This window comes from Carcharhinus amblyrhynchos, chromosome 4, assembly GCF_965287045.1.
Source record: "Carcharhinus amblyrhynchos chromosome 4, sCarAmb.v2.hapA, whole genome shotgun sequence".
Taxonomy (NCBI): domain Eukaryota; kingdom Metazoa; phylum Chordata; class Chondrichthyes; order Carcharhiniformes; family Carcharhinidae; genus Carcharhinus; species Carcharhinus amblyrhynchos.
Window position 1 is genome coordinate 53,347,795 of NC_137327.1, and position 18,476 is coordinate 53,366,270.

Here is an 18,476-nt window from a genome sequence, read left to right on the forward strand (position 1 = left end):
AATAGAAGTATTGTTTCTTGCGCGCTATCAGGCAAAACATACCATTCATAGAGAAGGAAATCAGAGAGCGCAGAATGTAATGTTATAGTCTCCTATGATCTACTGCGTTCCTGCTTCTTTGGTTCACCATAGTTGCAAACCAATAGTGGGCAAGGAACACCGGACTCAACAGACCTCCCAAAATCCAGCATCACATCATGTAGCCAGCCTATAGAACTTACCACCCAGTAGAGTGAAAAAGATAGGTCAAAATGTTATAAATGGCATGACGAGCGTCATTTTTATCTACACTTGGAGAATCCCTCTCAAAATCCTCTCAGAGGTATACAAAGTACACTGAAGTTTGACTAGGAAAAGATTGTGAATACCCTAGGTTTTGTATGCGAAAACCGACTATGTCCTTCTCTTTGATGTCAACATACTAATCACGTACAAGGATTGGTAAGAAAATAATGTGTGTGAATTATTTGAAGCAAGACTACATACAGATAGATTTACAAACCTACTATGTCCTTCTCTTTGATGTCAACATACTAATCATATATAAGGATCGGTAAGACAATAATGCACGTGAATTATTTGAAGTAAGACTGCATACAGATTGATTTACTCAAAGGCTAAGAATCTGATCTTGTCCTGCTGCTTGCCAACTTCTACCAGTTATGGGAATATTACATCACGTCCTGTGTATTGAATGACAATAGTTTTAAGATACAACTTGCCTCAAAGGTGTTACGTACATCATGTCACAAAGTGAGCCAAATAGCAGGATAGATCATTTGAACCAGTGTATACGAAACAGAATTCTTCTATGGAAGTATCATTTGATTGCTCACCACTCAAAAATTATCAGACTGAAATGCCATTCACTGGGTGGAAACTCACCATTGTGCACAGCAGCTGTTACAAGTGCTTGAACAACATCTGGTGGTGAAATGACTGCATCTCCTGGGACGTGCATTGCTCCAACCAGATCATGGATATTTACCAAAGGATGCAGCTGTGCTACCTGTTTCGGACTGATGATGTCACAAGGGATTCCCATAACCCTGATAACACACATGGAACATCACAGTTAATACTTCGCGTAACACATATCTTACAAAACACATACTTCCAAGTAGGAAAGCGAGCAAATTGGCATGCACTGGTGGACGCTATCAATACAATTTGACAACAGTGATGATCACAGGACACAGCACTGTGGACCATCATATTTCATTGTGAAGACTTCCAAATACATTTCGCAGATATACAATTAATGCAAAATGACACTTACATATTTTCACAACAAACTGGGTTTACTTAAGTGAAGCTTGTGATCTCAAAGCAGCTTGAACGAAATCTAGGGTGTCAGTTAGTGCCAGAACATCTTCAAGACTGCTATAGAGATCACATATTCATAAACTGAATAGCTTAATGTGACTTCATGGTTGGTCCTTTGAGCCACTGTGCACTGTTTTATTTTTGTACATTGTTGCCCAGTGGAAGTCCTTTTCTACTCCATCAGCTCCTCCAAAAATCCATATATTTCTGTAGTTAAGTGAAGATATGTGATTTGCCATTCTATCCATCACCCACAAGTGCATGTATTGGAATCACGTGCCTATAACTCTCCTGTCTATGGGGAATGTCAAGGCTCAGCCAAGGTCAAGGGGAGAAAACACTGGAAAACCTCAACAAGTCTGGTAGCATCGAGTCCAGATGACCCTTCGATGAAGAGTCATCTGGACTCGAAACAATAGCTCTTTTCTCTCCTTACAGATGCTGCCAGACCTGCTAAGATTTTCCAGTGTTTTCCCTTTTGGTTTCAGATTTCAGCATCCACTGTAATTTGCTTTTGTCCAAAATTAAGGAGTATAGGTCTTGAACCTGCATGTTTGATACTGTGCATAGCAGATGCTTCCAACATAAAGCATCATTGCACCACAAGGAGTCTTCAGAAATTTGTATCTGTATTCAGCACAAATTCTGGTACGAGTCACACATTCAAAATTAATAATCTATATGAATATAGAGAAACATGACTAGAATGTGAACTTTAGAACATACATTCAATGAGAACAAGGGAGTCATCCCAAGGGTCCTGACCAATATTTAATCCTCAGTAACATCATACAAAAAAGAGAGTTCATCTGGTCATAATCACACTGCTGTTCATGGGAGTCTGCTGAGCACAAATTGGCTTCTCAGTTTCCCATATTATAATAGTGACTGCGTTTCCCATATTACAATAGCGACTACAGTCAAAAAGAAAGCAAGTAATTTGTTGTAATGCACTTCAAGACATCTAGCAATTGTGAAAAGCGCTATATAAATGCAAGTATTTTTGCTTTAATAGCAGGTTACACATATTTCTTCTGACCTGTGTTGTACGGCCAGGAGGACAAAGATTCAAATATATTAACCAGTTAACATTTCTGCACCAACTAAGTGAAGTTCGCATGTTGCCATGTGAACAATTTATGTACCATTTTCAGACTGAGTCCTGAAATTCTGATGACATAAAACACTGAATACACAGTCATGTGGAGATGCTAATCAATAGCCACTGGCAACCCTACACACGCACTCTCTAGATCATTTGAACCCACATCTCCCTCAAGAGGTCTGAAAGAATAAGAGTTTGAGCTTATTTTGGTCGCAATGCCTGAGACTCCTTCTGAAAAGCTTCTGTGAAAAACGCACGACCATGGATATACTACTGACTTAAGGTTCTGGCTGTGAAAGAACATAAGAAATAGGAGCAGGAGTAGGCCATCCAGCCCCTCGAGCCTGCCCCGCCACCCAACAAGATCATGGCTGATCTGTCGTGGCTCAGTTCCACTTTCCCGCCCTCTCCCCATAAGGCACTGATGCTACAAAAACATACTTAGCACTGGGAAAAAGAATCCTCTTTTCTGAATGTAGAAATACACAAAAACATCTGTATACAGTTGAAATATAGTCAATTCCAAATGCTTTTTACCCTAATTTCCATGCATTAAGCTTTGATAGTTTCAAGATCTTAGGTGTGTCACTACCAATGATATAGAAACAAAGAACAGGAACAGCTTGTGCTAAAGGAATCCCGATGCCTATGCCTATGCCTGGAATCAGAAATACCCAACCAAATAACTGGGTAGAATGAGAGTATTAAAGATATATGACTGAATGAAGTTTTCTGCAGTTGTCTGTTCTTAGAGTATATCAGAAGGTTTGCAACATTCTCAGTAGGGCCACGAGTGACGCTGGTCTGAACAGATGTAAACACAATTGCAAGTAAGAGAAATAAGAATATGGTTATGTCCTCAACCCAAGAGACAACAACATGTGGTATAAATCTCACTTGCACGTTGCAAATTCCTGCTCAAATACTGAGTGTATCAAGCTTCAATTAAACTTAAATAACATATGGGATCACCCATGAATTTGAACAGAAAAAAAGATACTTCAAATCAATGGACGTGAAATACAGTGGTCAGTCAGGAACTGACCAACTCCAGCCCTGTCCACAGGGCAGTCAGAATAGCCTAGTATGCCAGGCCACCTGAAGTCCCCTTATTGTTGGTCCACCACACCTGCTGTCATTGTATTATTCAAGTTAGAATTCTTTCTCCTCCCCCATCCTGGTACAATTCAGATGTCCACATCTAGTGCTCCTTGTTGGAGAAGGGTTACAAAGGTAAAACCAGGGAATTATAAAGCAGTTGGCATTATATTTATTGAAGGGAAAGTGTTAGTATTTACAATTGAGGAGAGGGCAACTGAACTCCTAGACAATTGTCAGCAAATCAGTTTGTGTCAGCATGGATAAGTAAATGGCATGTCATGCCTGCTGAATTTGATTGAATTTTCCAAAGGGGATCTAAAGTAATGGACCAGTAATGTATAAGAACGTTATTTATATGGACTACCAAAAGATATTTAGTAAAGTTTCTCATAAGTGACTATTAGCTGAAATTGGTTAAGAAATTTGTTAAGCATCAGGAGATAGAATGTACAGAAAATGGGTAACTACTCTCACTGGCGTGATGTGACTGGAGGTGTCCCACAAGGATCAGTAAAGGGGCTTCAAGTATTCAGTATATTTGCTCATTTCTAAGAAATTGGAATAAAAAGCCGCCAAACCAATTTGCCAATGACACAGAGATAAGTAGTATTTTAGGAGGTGTAACTAGAAGTACAAAGTGGCAAGGAGATGTTGACAGATTAAGTCAATAGTTAAAAGTGTGGCAAACAGATTTCCATACCTGCAAATGTGAAGTCACCCACTTTGGAGCTAAAAAGGGAAAAACAGCAGTACTTTTTAAATGGTGAACAGGTAGAAAAAGTGGAGGTTCAAAAGAGACTTGAAGGTTCAGGCACACACATTATTAAAATGTCATTGACAGGTACAAAAAATAATCAACAAGTCTAATGGAATGTTGGCCTTTATAGCTCAAGCACTAGAATACAAGAGGGTACAAGCCATGCTTCAGCCATAAAACGCGCTGGTCACACTACACTTGGGAGTAGCATGAGCTGTTCCATGCCCCGCAGTGCAGGAAGAACGTTTTGGAGTTGGAGATAGTGCAGCATAAATTTACTGAATCCAAGGTCGGGAGCAAATAGGTTGCACAAATTTGGGTTACATTCTCTGCAATTCAGAAGATCTGAATAAAGTTTAAGACATTAGTGGCAATCTAGCGGCAAGAGAAATTTGCAGACAGATTACGCAGGACTCTGGAAGGTAACCAAAAGGAATAGATAAGGGTGGAACAGTGGATGTGATGTATTTGAATTTTCAGAATGCTTTTGATAAAGTCTCACATAAGAGGTTAATGTACAAAATTAAAGCGCATGAACTGACAGATGGCCAGCACACAGCAAACAGAGCCAGAATAAATGGTGTGGCCTGGGGGCCAATGGCCTGAGCAACAAGGGCCAACACAGAACTGGACAATCTAAATTCAACAGTAGGCAACAGCCTCCACAGCCAGGCCTGACAGGAAATTGGAAGACACAGTAAAATGTCTGACAACACCAGGTTTAAGTCCAACCGATTTATTTGATAGTACACTCACTAGCTTTCGGGTTAGTCCCTTCATCAGGTGAAGTTAGTCCCTTCATCAGGTGAAGGGACTAACCTGAAAGCTAGTGAGCGTACTATCAAATAAATCGGTTGGACTTAAACCTGGTGTTGTCAGACTTTTTACTGTGTTCACCAGTCCAACGCTAGCACATCCACATCAGGAAACTGGAAGGCCAAGTTTAAACACAAACATAGGCCAAAGGCAAGCAAGGGCACACGTGGACTTGCCTGGGAGACTGGAACCGGAGGTGCTCAGCCCTGACCAAACAACAACAGTAATTGTGTATTTTCCATTTTCAGCCAGACTTTCCAGTGCCTTGGATTCCCTGTTATCTTATATGAAAAGGGGATACATGCACCCCACGCATCCGAGGATGGACACCTAGAAGGCCTGGTGTCTTGCATAAATGGAATTGGAATCCGTTTGGCAGCTGCGACCCCCATCCAATAACCTCATTGACTGGAAGGCAAAGAACCGAGAGGGATAATAAAAGACATCTAGAGGCTACTCCCAGTGAAAATCTGACCCACAGTGAAGACTAGGCAGAGACCCAGTGATGACGGAAGAGGACATGCGAGACCAACCTTCATGAACAAGATCCTGCGTTTGAGAGACAGCAGAGCTCAGCAAACTGGACTTGGCATCTCAGTCAAGTTCATCAACAATTACAGTATCAGAAATCTCATATTAGAAAGCATTCAGTTATTGGGCGAATTGAGAGTTATTTTTGCACAGAGTTTGTGTGATAAAATTGATGAATCAACTCTTGTCTTTTGTTCATCACATGAGTAAGAGCATCTGGGTAAACAAGTTTTAGAATAAACTGGTCTAAGTGTCTAATTTCCAGATTGCAATGGGTATTTTTTTGAAGTGGCAGGCAGTGGCTAGTACTTGGGCTCCAACTATGCATCATATACATCAATGATTTGGATGAGGAAACCAAAAGTAGTATTTCCAAGTTCGCTGATGACATGAAACTTTGTGGGAATGTAAGTGGTGAGAAGGATACTAAGAGCTTTCAAGATGATTTAAATATGTTGAGTAAGTGGGAAAATATATGGCAGATGAATGTATTGTGAACAAACGTGAAGTTATCCATTTTGAACGGAAGAATAGTATTTAAATGGTGCAAGATTGGGAAATGTTGACATACAAAGAGGACCTGGGTATCCAAATACACCAGTCACTTAAAGAAAACATGCAGATACAGTAAGCAGTTAGGAAGGCAAACGGTACATTGGCCCTCACTACAAGAGGACTTGTGTACAGGACCAAAAATGTCTTATTGCAGCTATACAGAGTCTTGATGAGACCACTTCTGGAATAGTGTGCAGTTTTTGTCTCCTTATCTAAAAAGGATATGCTTGCCACGGAGGGAATGTAGCGAAGGTTTGCCAGACTGATACCTGGGATGGCAGGACTGTCGCATGAAGGGAGACTAAGCTTGTATATCCTGGAATGAGAGGGGATCTCATTGAATCTTATAAAATTCTGACAAGACCGGCCAGACTGGATGCAGGGATGCTGTTTCCTCTGGCGGAGTCAAGAACAAGGGGTCGCAGGCTCAGGATATGATGCAGGCCACACAGGACTAAGATGTGGAGAAATTTCTTCACCTCAGAGTATGTGGAATTCTCTACCTCAGAAGGCTGTGGAGGCCACATCACCGAGTATATTTAAGCAGGAAACAGATTTCTCTGCCCCAAAGGTGTCATGTGTATGGGGAGAGCACTAGAAAATGGTGTTGAGATCAAGGAACAGCCATAATCATGTTGAATGACGGAGCAAGTTCAAAGGGACGAATGGTCTACTCCTGCACCTATTTTCTATGTTTCCACATAACATGTCTTGGTTATGACTGACTTTTTCCGAATGAGATTAGACAGCAAACAGGTGACATTGAAAATCAGTTTGAGAGAAAAGGGATAAATTAGTTTGATGCAAGAGACAAGAAGGAGAAACATTACACAATTCAGTGTCTTAAACATGGCTGCATAACATCGAACTTCTATGAAAACCAAACATTTTTATAATGCATCATGTGTTAATTTTAATGAAAAAAAACATACCTGGACAATTCAGCTCAATGCTGTATTGGGGCAGTGTGGGACCTGACTGGTTATCAGCTTTGCGACTTTGTATGCCAGAGAATTCTCTTACTGAGCGATGTTTGATCCCACCTGACCCAAACCAGCTGACGGGAAATCTGGCAATATCAGAAATCCAGCTTCCGTCTCAAGGTCGCCAGTTTTGAGATGCTACCTGTATCTCTTTACTTCTGTTATAAGCTGCAAGACTTCAGTGTACTGTTTTCTTAAAGCAATTGTGTGAATGTTTCAATACCGTTGGCTATGGCAGTGTCCTCCGTTCCTTTCAGTGTAAGGATGTTACAAAGGTTTTGTTTAGCTGTAAAAGCAAACCTTTGGTTTACAGCTTCAATCTTTGGAAAGGCACCTGAAAAATTAGCTCCGAGTTAAACTGGAATTAGAGATAATTAATTTATTAAATTGTGAAAAAAAGACTCTTATGGCCACAATGAAGTTCTGATTACTGTAATTTGTATAAGAGTCTCTAATTCCAGACACAAAATCATCAAAGAAATTATTGGCAATTTTGGATTTCTGATGAATGCCAAGAACTCACTAATTTAAGACGATTCTGACCATCTATTCATCTCGGTAGTATTGAAACACGTTAAAAATGATAATGCTACTGCTGTCCAACAGGACGACAACGAGCTGAAAGAAGTTAATAGTTGTGCTGCTAACACTTACTGTTTTTAAAGCTGATTTTTAATTCAGTGATAAGTAAAAACATGGTAACATTTTTGTGCCTTCGTGGCTTACGTCTTGAAAACAGTGCTGAAATTTTCAGTTCTGAAATTTTAAAAAGGTATAAAGGTTGGAAAAAAGATAAATTAGCATATTTTTAGACTGCTAAGGTTTCTTAAATTTACATTAAGTGGTGCAATGCTATTTCCCATAGCAGCTTTTTAAAAATATACCTACAAGTGCTTTTTTATTCATTTATGGGCTGTGTGTATAGCTGGCTAGGCCAGCATTTATTACTCATCGCCAAATGCCCTTGATAAGGTGGTGGTGTTATTACAATATTATATCCCACGGTACTATTAGGGAGGGTGTTCCAGGATTTTGACACAGTGATAGTGAAGAAACGTATTACTGAATCTAAATTCTATACGTCATTGAGTTTCTTAATTCAATTGGCTTTTCTTCATGGTGACAGGAGAAAATCATCAACTGAGAAACAAACCCTTGGACTTGAATAGCACATAACAGATTCTCTGCTTCTCTTTCCGTACAAACAGGGCTTCTCAGGTCACTTAGAGGCTGATGAACCACCATCAGTTTTAAGAATTGAAGAAATAAACTGTGGACGTTGGCAGACAATATCACAGCACGAAGATTTGAAGTCAAGGCTCTGCCATTCAAAGACATGGCTTAACCCACATCTATATTCTGACACAGAATACTCAAGAAGGGGAGATATGAAGCTACTTCCAAAATAATCTCACATGTAAAACCACCAAGCCTTGCATGATAGGTGGAGTTATAGTCATTTATAGCACAGCAGCAGGCCACTCAGCCCATTAAGTACATACCAGCTCCCTGTGGAGCAATCTGTCAGCCTCATTTCCCCGCTCTGTAAGTTTGCTTCCTTCAGGTGACCACCCAATTTCCTTTTGAAATTATTGACCATTCCCATTTCCACCACTCCAGTGGGTAGCGAGTTGTCGTAGAATGGTTACAGTACACAAATAGACCAGTCAGTCCATCTCGTCTGTGCTAGCTCTGTGAAGCTCAAATACAGGGTACTAAGTGCATCAAGTCTTTCCTTTGTTAAAGCAAAGTAACTGTTACAAATGTGGAGTAACATGGAATCACTGAACATCACAGAGGGACTCCAGATTATTTCTTTCAGGCCTGCCTTTGGTTTTACTTACTGTAATCGTGAGACGAGACGACGCAGAGAAATGAGCCTGTCTTGTGTATGAGCCAATGAGATTGAACCAGTCTGAATGTAACCTGGTAAGTGCAAAGAGACAGAGATTAAGTGGCATTTCTGTGCTTAGTCACTTCAACTCGCAAATGTTCTAACGACCCCTATGTACACGTCTAAATAAAAACACGTAACCTCGCCCCATTGAAAGGAAAAACTGTAATAATTTAGCAGCTTTCATGACTATAGCAAGTCCCAAAGCACATTAGGGCTAACATACTTTGAGACGTAGTCACCACTGTAATGTAGGAAAACCACTTTACGTACAAGTTTCACAAACATTAGTGTGATAATGACCTGTATCTGTTTTTGTAATGTTGATTGAGGGATATATATTGGCCAGAATAATGGGGAGAACTCACATGCTCTTTTTTGAAATAGTTCTATGGGATATTTGCTGTTCTCCTTAGAAAACAGACAGTACCTCAATTTTTCTTTTCATCCTGAAGAGGTAACTCCAGAAGTAGAGAACATCCTCACTACTGCACTCGAGTTTTAATTCAACTTTCTGCTCAAGTTCCTGGAGGAGAACAGAACCCTTAAACTTTGTGATTCAGAGGCAAGGGTGCTATCATTGAGCCACAGCTCAATGTGAAAAGGACTGTAAGAAATAAATGTGTCCCTTTGGACTCTATGGTTCCAAGCTGACTTCATTATTCCTCACAAAAAAAAAAGCCACAGTAATAACCTCCCTGTGCAAGTAGAAACATTAACTGTTCACAACACAAACAGAAACAATGGGACAATTTTCCCATTCCAACTTGCTAACTTTTTTGGCGGGTTCAGTCGGGAGATGCACCGATTTGCATTTGGGCATGCATCGTCTCCCATCTCCAGAAAACAGGTGCGGTCAGGACCACACAGGAAACTGACAGGAAGACCAGCTAAGTACTTTAAATCTATTCTTAATGTTATTTGTATGTGATTATCAGGCCTAGGACTGAATTCTCCAGACCCGATAGCATCTCCCACCCTGTCAGTGCAATTTCACTTCAGCAGGATTTAGAGTAGCTCCCCATTTTCGGGGAACTAGCAGGACGACCCCTCTGGAATGAAGGGGAGTTAAACGGGTCTTCCCAAGGGATTGGGCGGTGGGGATGTGGTGCCCCGGGCATGGGCACCCTGGCACTGTTCATCAGGCAGGGCTTAGAGGGCTATCAGTGGAAGTGAGGGGGTCCCACTGCCACACTGCCATTAGGATCATTCGGGGCTGGGGGGTGGGTCGTCACTGCTGGAGCAGGCTGGAAATCAGAGTGCTCCAGAACGGGGGTGTGTGGGAGGGGGCAGGTGTGTGTGTGTGTGTGTGTTGTGCGCACGTGCCAGACTGGCAGCACTCGGGGGTCCCGGGCTGGCCAGTGAACAGGAGGCTGACACTTCAGGGCCACTGCACATGCACAGAGTTCCAGAACTCTCAGACTCCATAGGCCCTGGCACCCCCACCCAGCTTTTAATGAGATTCACCATTGTAACCTCTGCATTGCACAGAGTGGGGAGACTCAGGTCTGAACTCTTTTTTTCCTGTGAATTCAGCATTTCGAACTTTTTGGGGAGAATCGCCCCCAATGTAACTGTTCGTCACACAAACAAAAGCACTGCAACCGCTTGCCACACAAACTGAAACACTGTAATTACTTCCTAAATAGACCATAAATAAAACAGTATAAACAAATATTGTAATGATGTACTGTGTAAAGAGAAGCACTTTAAATGTGACCTTTACATGCATCACCTCTCAACAATGCCTGCCAGTTCTCCGCAGTCTATCATATCTTAACTACATACTTGCATGAAAATCCAAAAATATGATTTATGTATCCCAGTTACAAAAATAATTGAAGTACTCCGATCAGTGAACAGATAGTCCTGTTCATCAAGTACGATCTACCAAAACGCCCCTCCATCCTCCCACCTACTGAAAATGATGGTGCCAAAGAAAATACCAAGCAATACCAAATGGAAGTCTTTACCTGTCTGGACACCAGTTTCTTGTGCCAAATGCTGATAAAGTTTGTTTGAATAATCAGCCATCTTGGTTTCTATGCTGATGTGCTTGACTGTGCTTACAATCCCTCCACAGAGTCGTGTGGTTCCTGCAGCCAACCTATCAACATTAACAAGAGAAGTGGCAGAGGTACACAGGTTGGAATCAGATCATCTATCACAACCACCATCCCCAACTCCCATGAATTAAGAGGCTCAATAATTAGTGCTACAGTTTGGAACAACTTGTGGCAGGATGGCTGGATGCCAGACTCTCTCACACCCGATGAATTTAACCAAAAAATCATTGTGTAGCCATGACATCACTTTACTGCATACCATAAAGCTTGTAATTTATATTCTTTAAAAGAAAATTTGCCTTGCGAGTTGATAAATAAATGACATGGTATGACTGAACCATACAAACCATGAAGGTTTGACACCTCATGCGTGGTCAATTGGATTACCTCAGCCACAAGTAATAGAAATGACCTCTCAGTGGCTCTGGATGAAGGGAGGTCAATGACAAAAATTGGAGGGGAGAGGGAAGAGAAGGTTGGTGGAAAAGGAGTTGGCCAGTAAACCCATTCATCACTGTGATACACCACAACAGCACCAACTGAATAAGAGCAGGGTAATGTCCTTGTGTGGTGAATTTCAATATTTATCCTCACACATGGAAGAACTGTGCTCAAAAACAGAAAATGCTGGAAAAACTCACCAGGTTGGGCAGCATCTGCGTAGACAAACAAAGTTAATGCTTCAAGTCCGTATGACCTTTCTTCAGAGCTAATGAGAGGTAGAAATGTAATGGATTTTATACAGGAGAGGGGTGTAGCGGCTGGAGAATAGTAGAAAGTCAGTGATTAGGAGGAGTGAGGAGAGATTGCAACAAAGATGCAGAGGCTCGTGAGACAGGATACAGCAATGGCAGGAAAAGGTGAAAGTCATTGCACAAAGGTAAGGGCCGAAATTCTCCCATCCCATCTGCCAAAGGAATTCTAGTGGGTGGGGGGTGCAAATCACATAAAGGTCCATTGAGGTCAGGTGGGAATCTCCGGTTTTCAGGCAAGCATGGTCAGAAAATCCTGCCCAAGATATCAGAATGTATTAACGGGAGAATAAAAGTCAGAGCTCAATGAAAACAGAACTTAATTAATGGCAAATGGCCCAGTGGGGATGAGGAAGGGAGTTAAATTTTGCATCACGGTAAGTCATATTTTGAATATATAAAAAACAATTTAAAATTTAAATAAAGGATAGAGGAGAAAAGTCACAGTCTAAAGTTGTTGAATTCAACATATTAGAGATTGCATTGGGAGCAGTGCAAACAATAGACCAAATTGAAGCTGCAAGTGAAATGTTATTTCACCTGAAAGGAGTGTTCCGGGCCTTGAACGCTGAGGATGAAGAGGGGTAGCTGTTGTACTTTCTTCAATTGCAAGGGAAGGTGCTGTAGGAAGGTGATGAGGAGTTGGGGAGTGATAAAGGAGTAGACCAGGGTGTCACAGGGGCGGTGGTCCCTGCAGAATGCTTACGAAAAGATGTGTTTCATTGTGGCATCATGCTGGAGGTGGCAAAAATGGCAGAGGATGATCCTTTGAACAGAGAGGCTATAGTGGGGTGGAAACTGAGGACGAGAGGGACTCTATCATGATTCTGGAAGAGAGGGGAAAGCGCAAGGGCAGAGGTATGGGAAATGGGTTGAACCCACTGAATGTGCTGTCCACTACAGGTAGGGGAGCCCTGAATAAGAAAAACAACAGACAAATCAAAAGTGCCATTTTCCAAGGTGGCATCATCAGGACAGATGTGACAGAGGTTGAGAAATTGGGAGAATGGAATGGAGATTTTACAGGAAGCAGGGTGTGAGGAGCTGTAGTCGAGACAGTAACTGAGGCATTTGCGACTGTGGAACAAAATCACAATCAAAATCAAAAGGCAAATCGGGGGGGGGGGGGAAGATTAGAAATTAAAATTCACTCAGAAAACTATATTGATAGCATTCCCAGACGGCAATTCCAAACACAAAGGATAGGTTTACACTTAAAATCTTACCCTCATTTTAATTCATCTACACTGTGGAAAAACAATATAAAAATTCTGCCATTATTAATTGACTGTAAATGGACTGTAAATTCCTCTGAATATCCGCTTTACTTCCAGTGTTGTTCCCTCCACACCAGAAATATAGTTCCCATAAGCAGTGAAAGGCTTCACACTCTTCATGCAAATGATTATTTTTCATGTGCAAGCCTAGACTTGAAATAAATGAATGATTTGACCACATCAACAGACGGTATCTTTCTGATGTCACCTATAGTCCACACACAGTTTCCACTGAAGATCGTGGGATACAGTACAAGAATGGGTAACCAGGCTAATATTTTACCTCGCTGGCAGCAGCATAGAGACTGTAGTACCCCAATTGTCTGAAATTTTCCTAGTCAATGTACCGTATGTATTTATTTATATACGAGGCGCAAGCTTTGACTAATATGTATTGTGCTATGTTAGGAGTGCTTTAAAATTGCAGGACTTATTTTCTTGTGACACAAGTTGGCATAACTACTAAGCGCAGTCTGAGATGATGACAAAATTGAACACGCTCTTATAGAAATATTGGTATAATTACATTAAAATACCAAATTGAAGGTTAAATAACCTTATTTTTTTTCCCTCCTTTTAAAGGTATCTGAATTTATTACGGTAGTATGAAATACAGTACAGAACTAGACAACAAAAATATTTCCTCCACACACGTTAATAGCTGGACTCTATCAGTGCTTACCGTCCTTGCTCCAGTAACACAATATCATTCCAACCCAGTTTGGAGAGGTGATATGCCACTGAGGAACCTACGATCCCTCCTCCACAAATCACAACATGGGCCTGGGAAGGCAATGGGCTCACGTTTGACACAAGTGCTGTTGAGCTTCCCCTCCAACAGCTACTGGACAAATGGCGTTGCAAAGGGCAGAAAACATCAGACAATAGCCGAGGAAACATCTCAGCCCGAAGGCAGCTCCATACAGGCACAGTGCAGCTCCTCATTGTTCACCATGAAATAAACAGAATAGATTGGGCAGTAATACCTGAAACAGCAAGAAGCAAAATTTCACAAATGGAAATTCAGAACAACTTGCATTTCTACAATTTTAACTTAACAAAATAACCCAAGGCACTTCACAGGAGCATTATCAGACAACTATTGACACTGACCCAAGGAAAACAGAGAGGTGATTAAAGCCCTGGTCAAAGAGGCAGATTTTAAGAAGAGTTTTAAAAGGATCGAGGTAGAGAGATTTCAGGAAGCAACTGCAGACCTTAGGCTGAGGCATGGTTACACTTGATGGGCCAAAGTTGTACAACAGGCCAGAATTGGAGGAACACAATCCCTGCAGTTTGTAAAGTGGTGACACGGATAGAGGGAGGTGAGGAAATTGCAGGGTTTGAACAACTAAAACAATTCTGTATAGTGCTCTAGGTGAAGCTATTCATCTAACACAACTCACTGTACCTTTTGATGTAAACTCAGCTTTGACATATTATCTAATTCCATAAAAACCCTGTGAAGCGAAACACGTGTCGGCCTCATTTTGTGTATGTTACACAGTATTAGGAATACACAAACTTGCAATTGTACAACAAATTTTACAGCTAATCAATTTGGCAGCAAAATATATGCATGATTTTCAAACTGGAGAAATATTTATAGTTCTTCAGGGTTCACTGTTAGGACCCCTGCTTTTCCTGGTGTATATTAACAAGTTTGATGCGCAGGTGACAACTTCAAAATTTGTGGATGATGGAAAACTTGGAAATGTTGTGAACCATGAGATAGTGTAGAACTTAAAAAGAAAATAGGTCAGTGGAATGGGCAGACATTGATCCATTTTGGTAGGAATACAAGGACAAAACAAGGGGAGTTATACAATAAATGGTAGGACTATTAAGAGTATAGAAACACAGAGGAACCTAGGTGTGCAAGTTCACAAGTCCTTGAACATAAGAACACAAAGAATAGGAGCAGGAGTAGGCCATCCAGCCCATCGAGCCTGCCCCTCCATTCAATAAGATCATGGCTGATCTGTCGTGGCTCAGTTCCACATTCCCGCCCTTTCCCCATAACCCTTAATCCCCTTGCCTATCAAAAACCTATCAACCCACGTCTTAAAAATATTGAGCGAGGCAGCCTTCACCACTTCAACGGGCAGAGAATTCCAGAGATTCACCACCCTTTGAGTGAAGAAGTTCCTCCTCAACTCCGTTCTAAACCGCTCCCCCCCTTTGAAGGTGGCAGTACGGTGGAGAAGGCAGCATATGGTATGCTTGCCTTTATAGGAAGGGGTATAGAGTATAAAAGCTGGCGTCTAATGTTGCAGTTGTATAGAATGTTGGTTAGACCACATTCGGAGTACTGCGCCCAGTTCTGGTCGCTGCACTACCAGAAGGACGTGGAGACCTTGGAGACAGTGCACAGGTGGTTTACCAGGATGCTGCCTGGTATGGAAGGTCTTAGCTATGAGAAGAGATTGGGCAAATTGGGGCTGTTCTCCCTGGAAAGACGGAGAATGAGGGGAGACCTAATAGAGGTGTATAAGATTATGAAGGGTACAGATAGAGTGAACAGTGGGAAGCTTTTTCCCAGGTTGGATACGAAAATCACGAGGGGTCATGGGCTTAGGGTTAGAGGAGCGAGGTACATTTCAGATGTTAGAGGGAGGTTTTTCACACAGAGGGTTGTGGGGGCCTGGAATGCACTGCCAAGTAGGGTGGTGGAGGCAGGCACACTAGAGTTGTTTATGGCTTACCTAGATAGACACATGAGCAGACTTGAGATGGAGGGATACAAAAGAATGTTCTAGTTAAGGATCAAGAGCCTCAGGACGTTGCTGGGAATCAACAGATTCCTATGGGCCGTCCAACATATTTTATGGCTCACCTGTCTCTTACACTGGAGCTACTGGGGATCTTCCATGAATATCTGTATAGGCTGTGTACGTTTATTGATGTCTTTTTATTTACATCCACACATGACTCGGTCCGCCTTATTGGCCGACAAGGGGCATACACGTGGTGGGTCACGCGAGGGCTGCTCTTCGAGGTTGCTTCGAGAGTTGCCTAGTGCTTCATGTTGTTAGCTTAAACTGGACCAATTGACGGGCAATACGACAGCTCAGTGACTATCGCAGATACAGGGACCCGGGTTGGATCTCTGACGTGGGTCGGTGTCTGTGGGAGTTTGCACATTCCCCCCGTGCTTGCGTGGGTTTTCTCCAGGTGCTCCGGTTTCCTCCCATGCCCCAAAAACGTGCCTTTAGGCTGACTGGTGTTAATAAATTGTCCCTAAATTAGACCTCCCTTAATCTGGCACACATATAATTCTCTAAATCTGTACCCCTTACTGTGGAGTCCAACAGGCATAGACAAAAGTCGTAGGTAGGAGGAGGATTGGAATGAGGCACTCACTGAGTGTCAAAATGAACAGCGCGGGCTTGTAGGGCTGAACTGCCTGTTTCCTGTGCTGTGTTGCTCTTTGTTAAAACAAAGGATACAATTCTAAAGGGAGTTCAGGAACAGAGGGACTTGGTTGTATATGTGCAATAATCATTTAAGATGGTAAGAGAAATTACGATCAAGGTTAAAAAAAGTTGACATCCTGGGATATATAAATTGATATAGGGAGCACAAAAGCAAGGAATGACACTACACTTGTATAAAACTTGTTCACTCTCAACTGGAGTACTGGGCATCATACATTAACATGGATGTGAAGGCATTAGAGTGGGTGTAGAAAAGATTCATAGGAATTGTTCTAGGGATGAGGAACTTTGGTTACGTAGAAAGATTGGGGAGGCTGGCGTCGTTTTCCTTGGAGAACAATAAGTGGAGATTTGATTGAGGTATTCAAAACCATGAGGTTGCCTGGACAGAGTAGTCAGGGAAAAGTTGGAAAGCCATGATGTGGAGATGCTGGCATTAGACTGGGCTGGGCACAGTAAAAAGTCTCACAACACCAGCTTTATTTGGTAGCACAAGCTTTCCGAGCGTTGCTCTTTCATCAGATGATAGCCCTGAGTGGTCCACTCATCTGATAAAGGCGCAGCACTCAAAAGCTTATGCTACCAAATGAACCTGTTGGACTTCAACATGATGTTATGAAACTTCTTATTTTGTCAGGACGTCCTTGAAACAGAGAACACAGATTTAATTAGCAAAATAAATATGATGATAATGAGAAAAAAAATCATGCGCAACAAACGGTTGGGATCAGGAGTGCAGTGGAAGCAAATTCAACCAAGTCTTTCAAACGGGAATGGAATCAAAGGACAGGGGAAACGACACTAGGTGAAATGCTCCTTCAAGAGCACCGGGCCGGCATAGAGAAGATGGGCACAAAGGCGTCCTACAGTGCTGCAACTACTCTATAACTCAATTGCTTCCAGCTCTCCAATTAGCATGGGCTGAAAGGCCAGTCAGCGCTCTGCAGGACCCAAAGCCCTGGAGCTGCCATGGCGACAGACAGCTGGGCCCGGCCCTCACGTCCGATGCCCTTCACACTGACCCTGGTCTCCTCTCTTGCCAGGCCGGGCTCACGTGCCTCCCCAGCCCTTTGGCCGATCTCTCACTCACCAGGCTATTCCGACTCCTGACAATGTGCGTCGAGGAAACTCGGCACCAAACAACCATCTGAGTGGTACCCTCAGCACAGCCAACAACTCCAACACGGCAGCTCCAACCGTCCGCACAGCCCCGCGCCGACCCCGTTCAACGTCATCACGCATCAGCACAGGCCCCGCCCATAGAGGGGGCGTGGTCTCTGGCCATTGAGACATTGGCCATTCATCAGGGACGGGATGCCTGTGACTGCTGACGCCAACAGGAAGGGAACAATTGGGGAGACCATGCAGACGCTACGACAACGGATGAATGAACACCGCTCCACAATCACCAGGCAAGTATGTTCCCTTCCTGTTGGCGAACACTTCAGCGGTCACGGGCATTTGGTCTCTGATCTTTGGGTAAGCGTTCTCCAAGTCGGCCATCGCAACACACGACAGCACAGAGTCACTGAGCAGAGACTAATAGCCAAGTTCTGCACACATGAGGACAGCCTCAACCGGGATCTGGGATTCATGTCGCACTATATGTAACTCCCATGACTTGCCTCGGCTTGTAAAATCTCACTTACTGTCCTATCTGGAGACAATACACATCTCTTTAACCTACGCTAATGCTATCTCCACTCACATTGTCTGCATCTTTAAGACTTGAATAGCAGGTTAGCTGTAAAGACTTGCATTCTAATCAGTATTCAGTAAACTGTGTGTGTCTCTATATGCCCTTCTCTGATCAGAACCTTCCACACACCTGACAAAGGATCATCGTTTCCAAAAGCTTGTGGGATTATTATCAAAT

At 42.4% G+C, this 18,476-nt stretch overlaps 1 protein-coding gene across 2 annotated transcripts in view; it reads right to left on the reverse strand.

Annotated features, from left to right (window-relative positions):
* Window positions 1–17,808, reverse strand: part of pdpr (pyruvate dehydrogenase phosphatase regulatory subunit) — a 93,943-nt gene extending 76,135 nt beyond the window's left edge. For both annotated transcript variants that reach the window (XM_080187153.1, XM_080187152.1), the window contains exons 1-5: window positions 17,691–17,808; window positions 13,846–14,149; window positions 11,042–11,175; window positions 9,019–9,100; window positions 886–1,049 (exon numbers count right to left, since the gene is read on the reverse strand). In XM_080187153.1, the coding sequence (XP_080043279.1) occupies window positions 886–1,049; window positions 9,019–9,100; window positions 11,042–11,175; window positions 13,846–14,108 (643 nt within the window). In that variant the 5' untranslated portion in view covers window positions 14,109–14,149; window positions 17,691–17,808. The remainder of the gene's footprint in view (window positions 1–885; window positions 1,050–9,018; window positions 9,101–11,041; window positions 11,176–13,845; window positions 14,150–17,690) is intronic.
* Window positions 17,809–18,476: the final 668 nt, after the last annotated feature.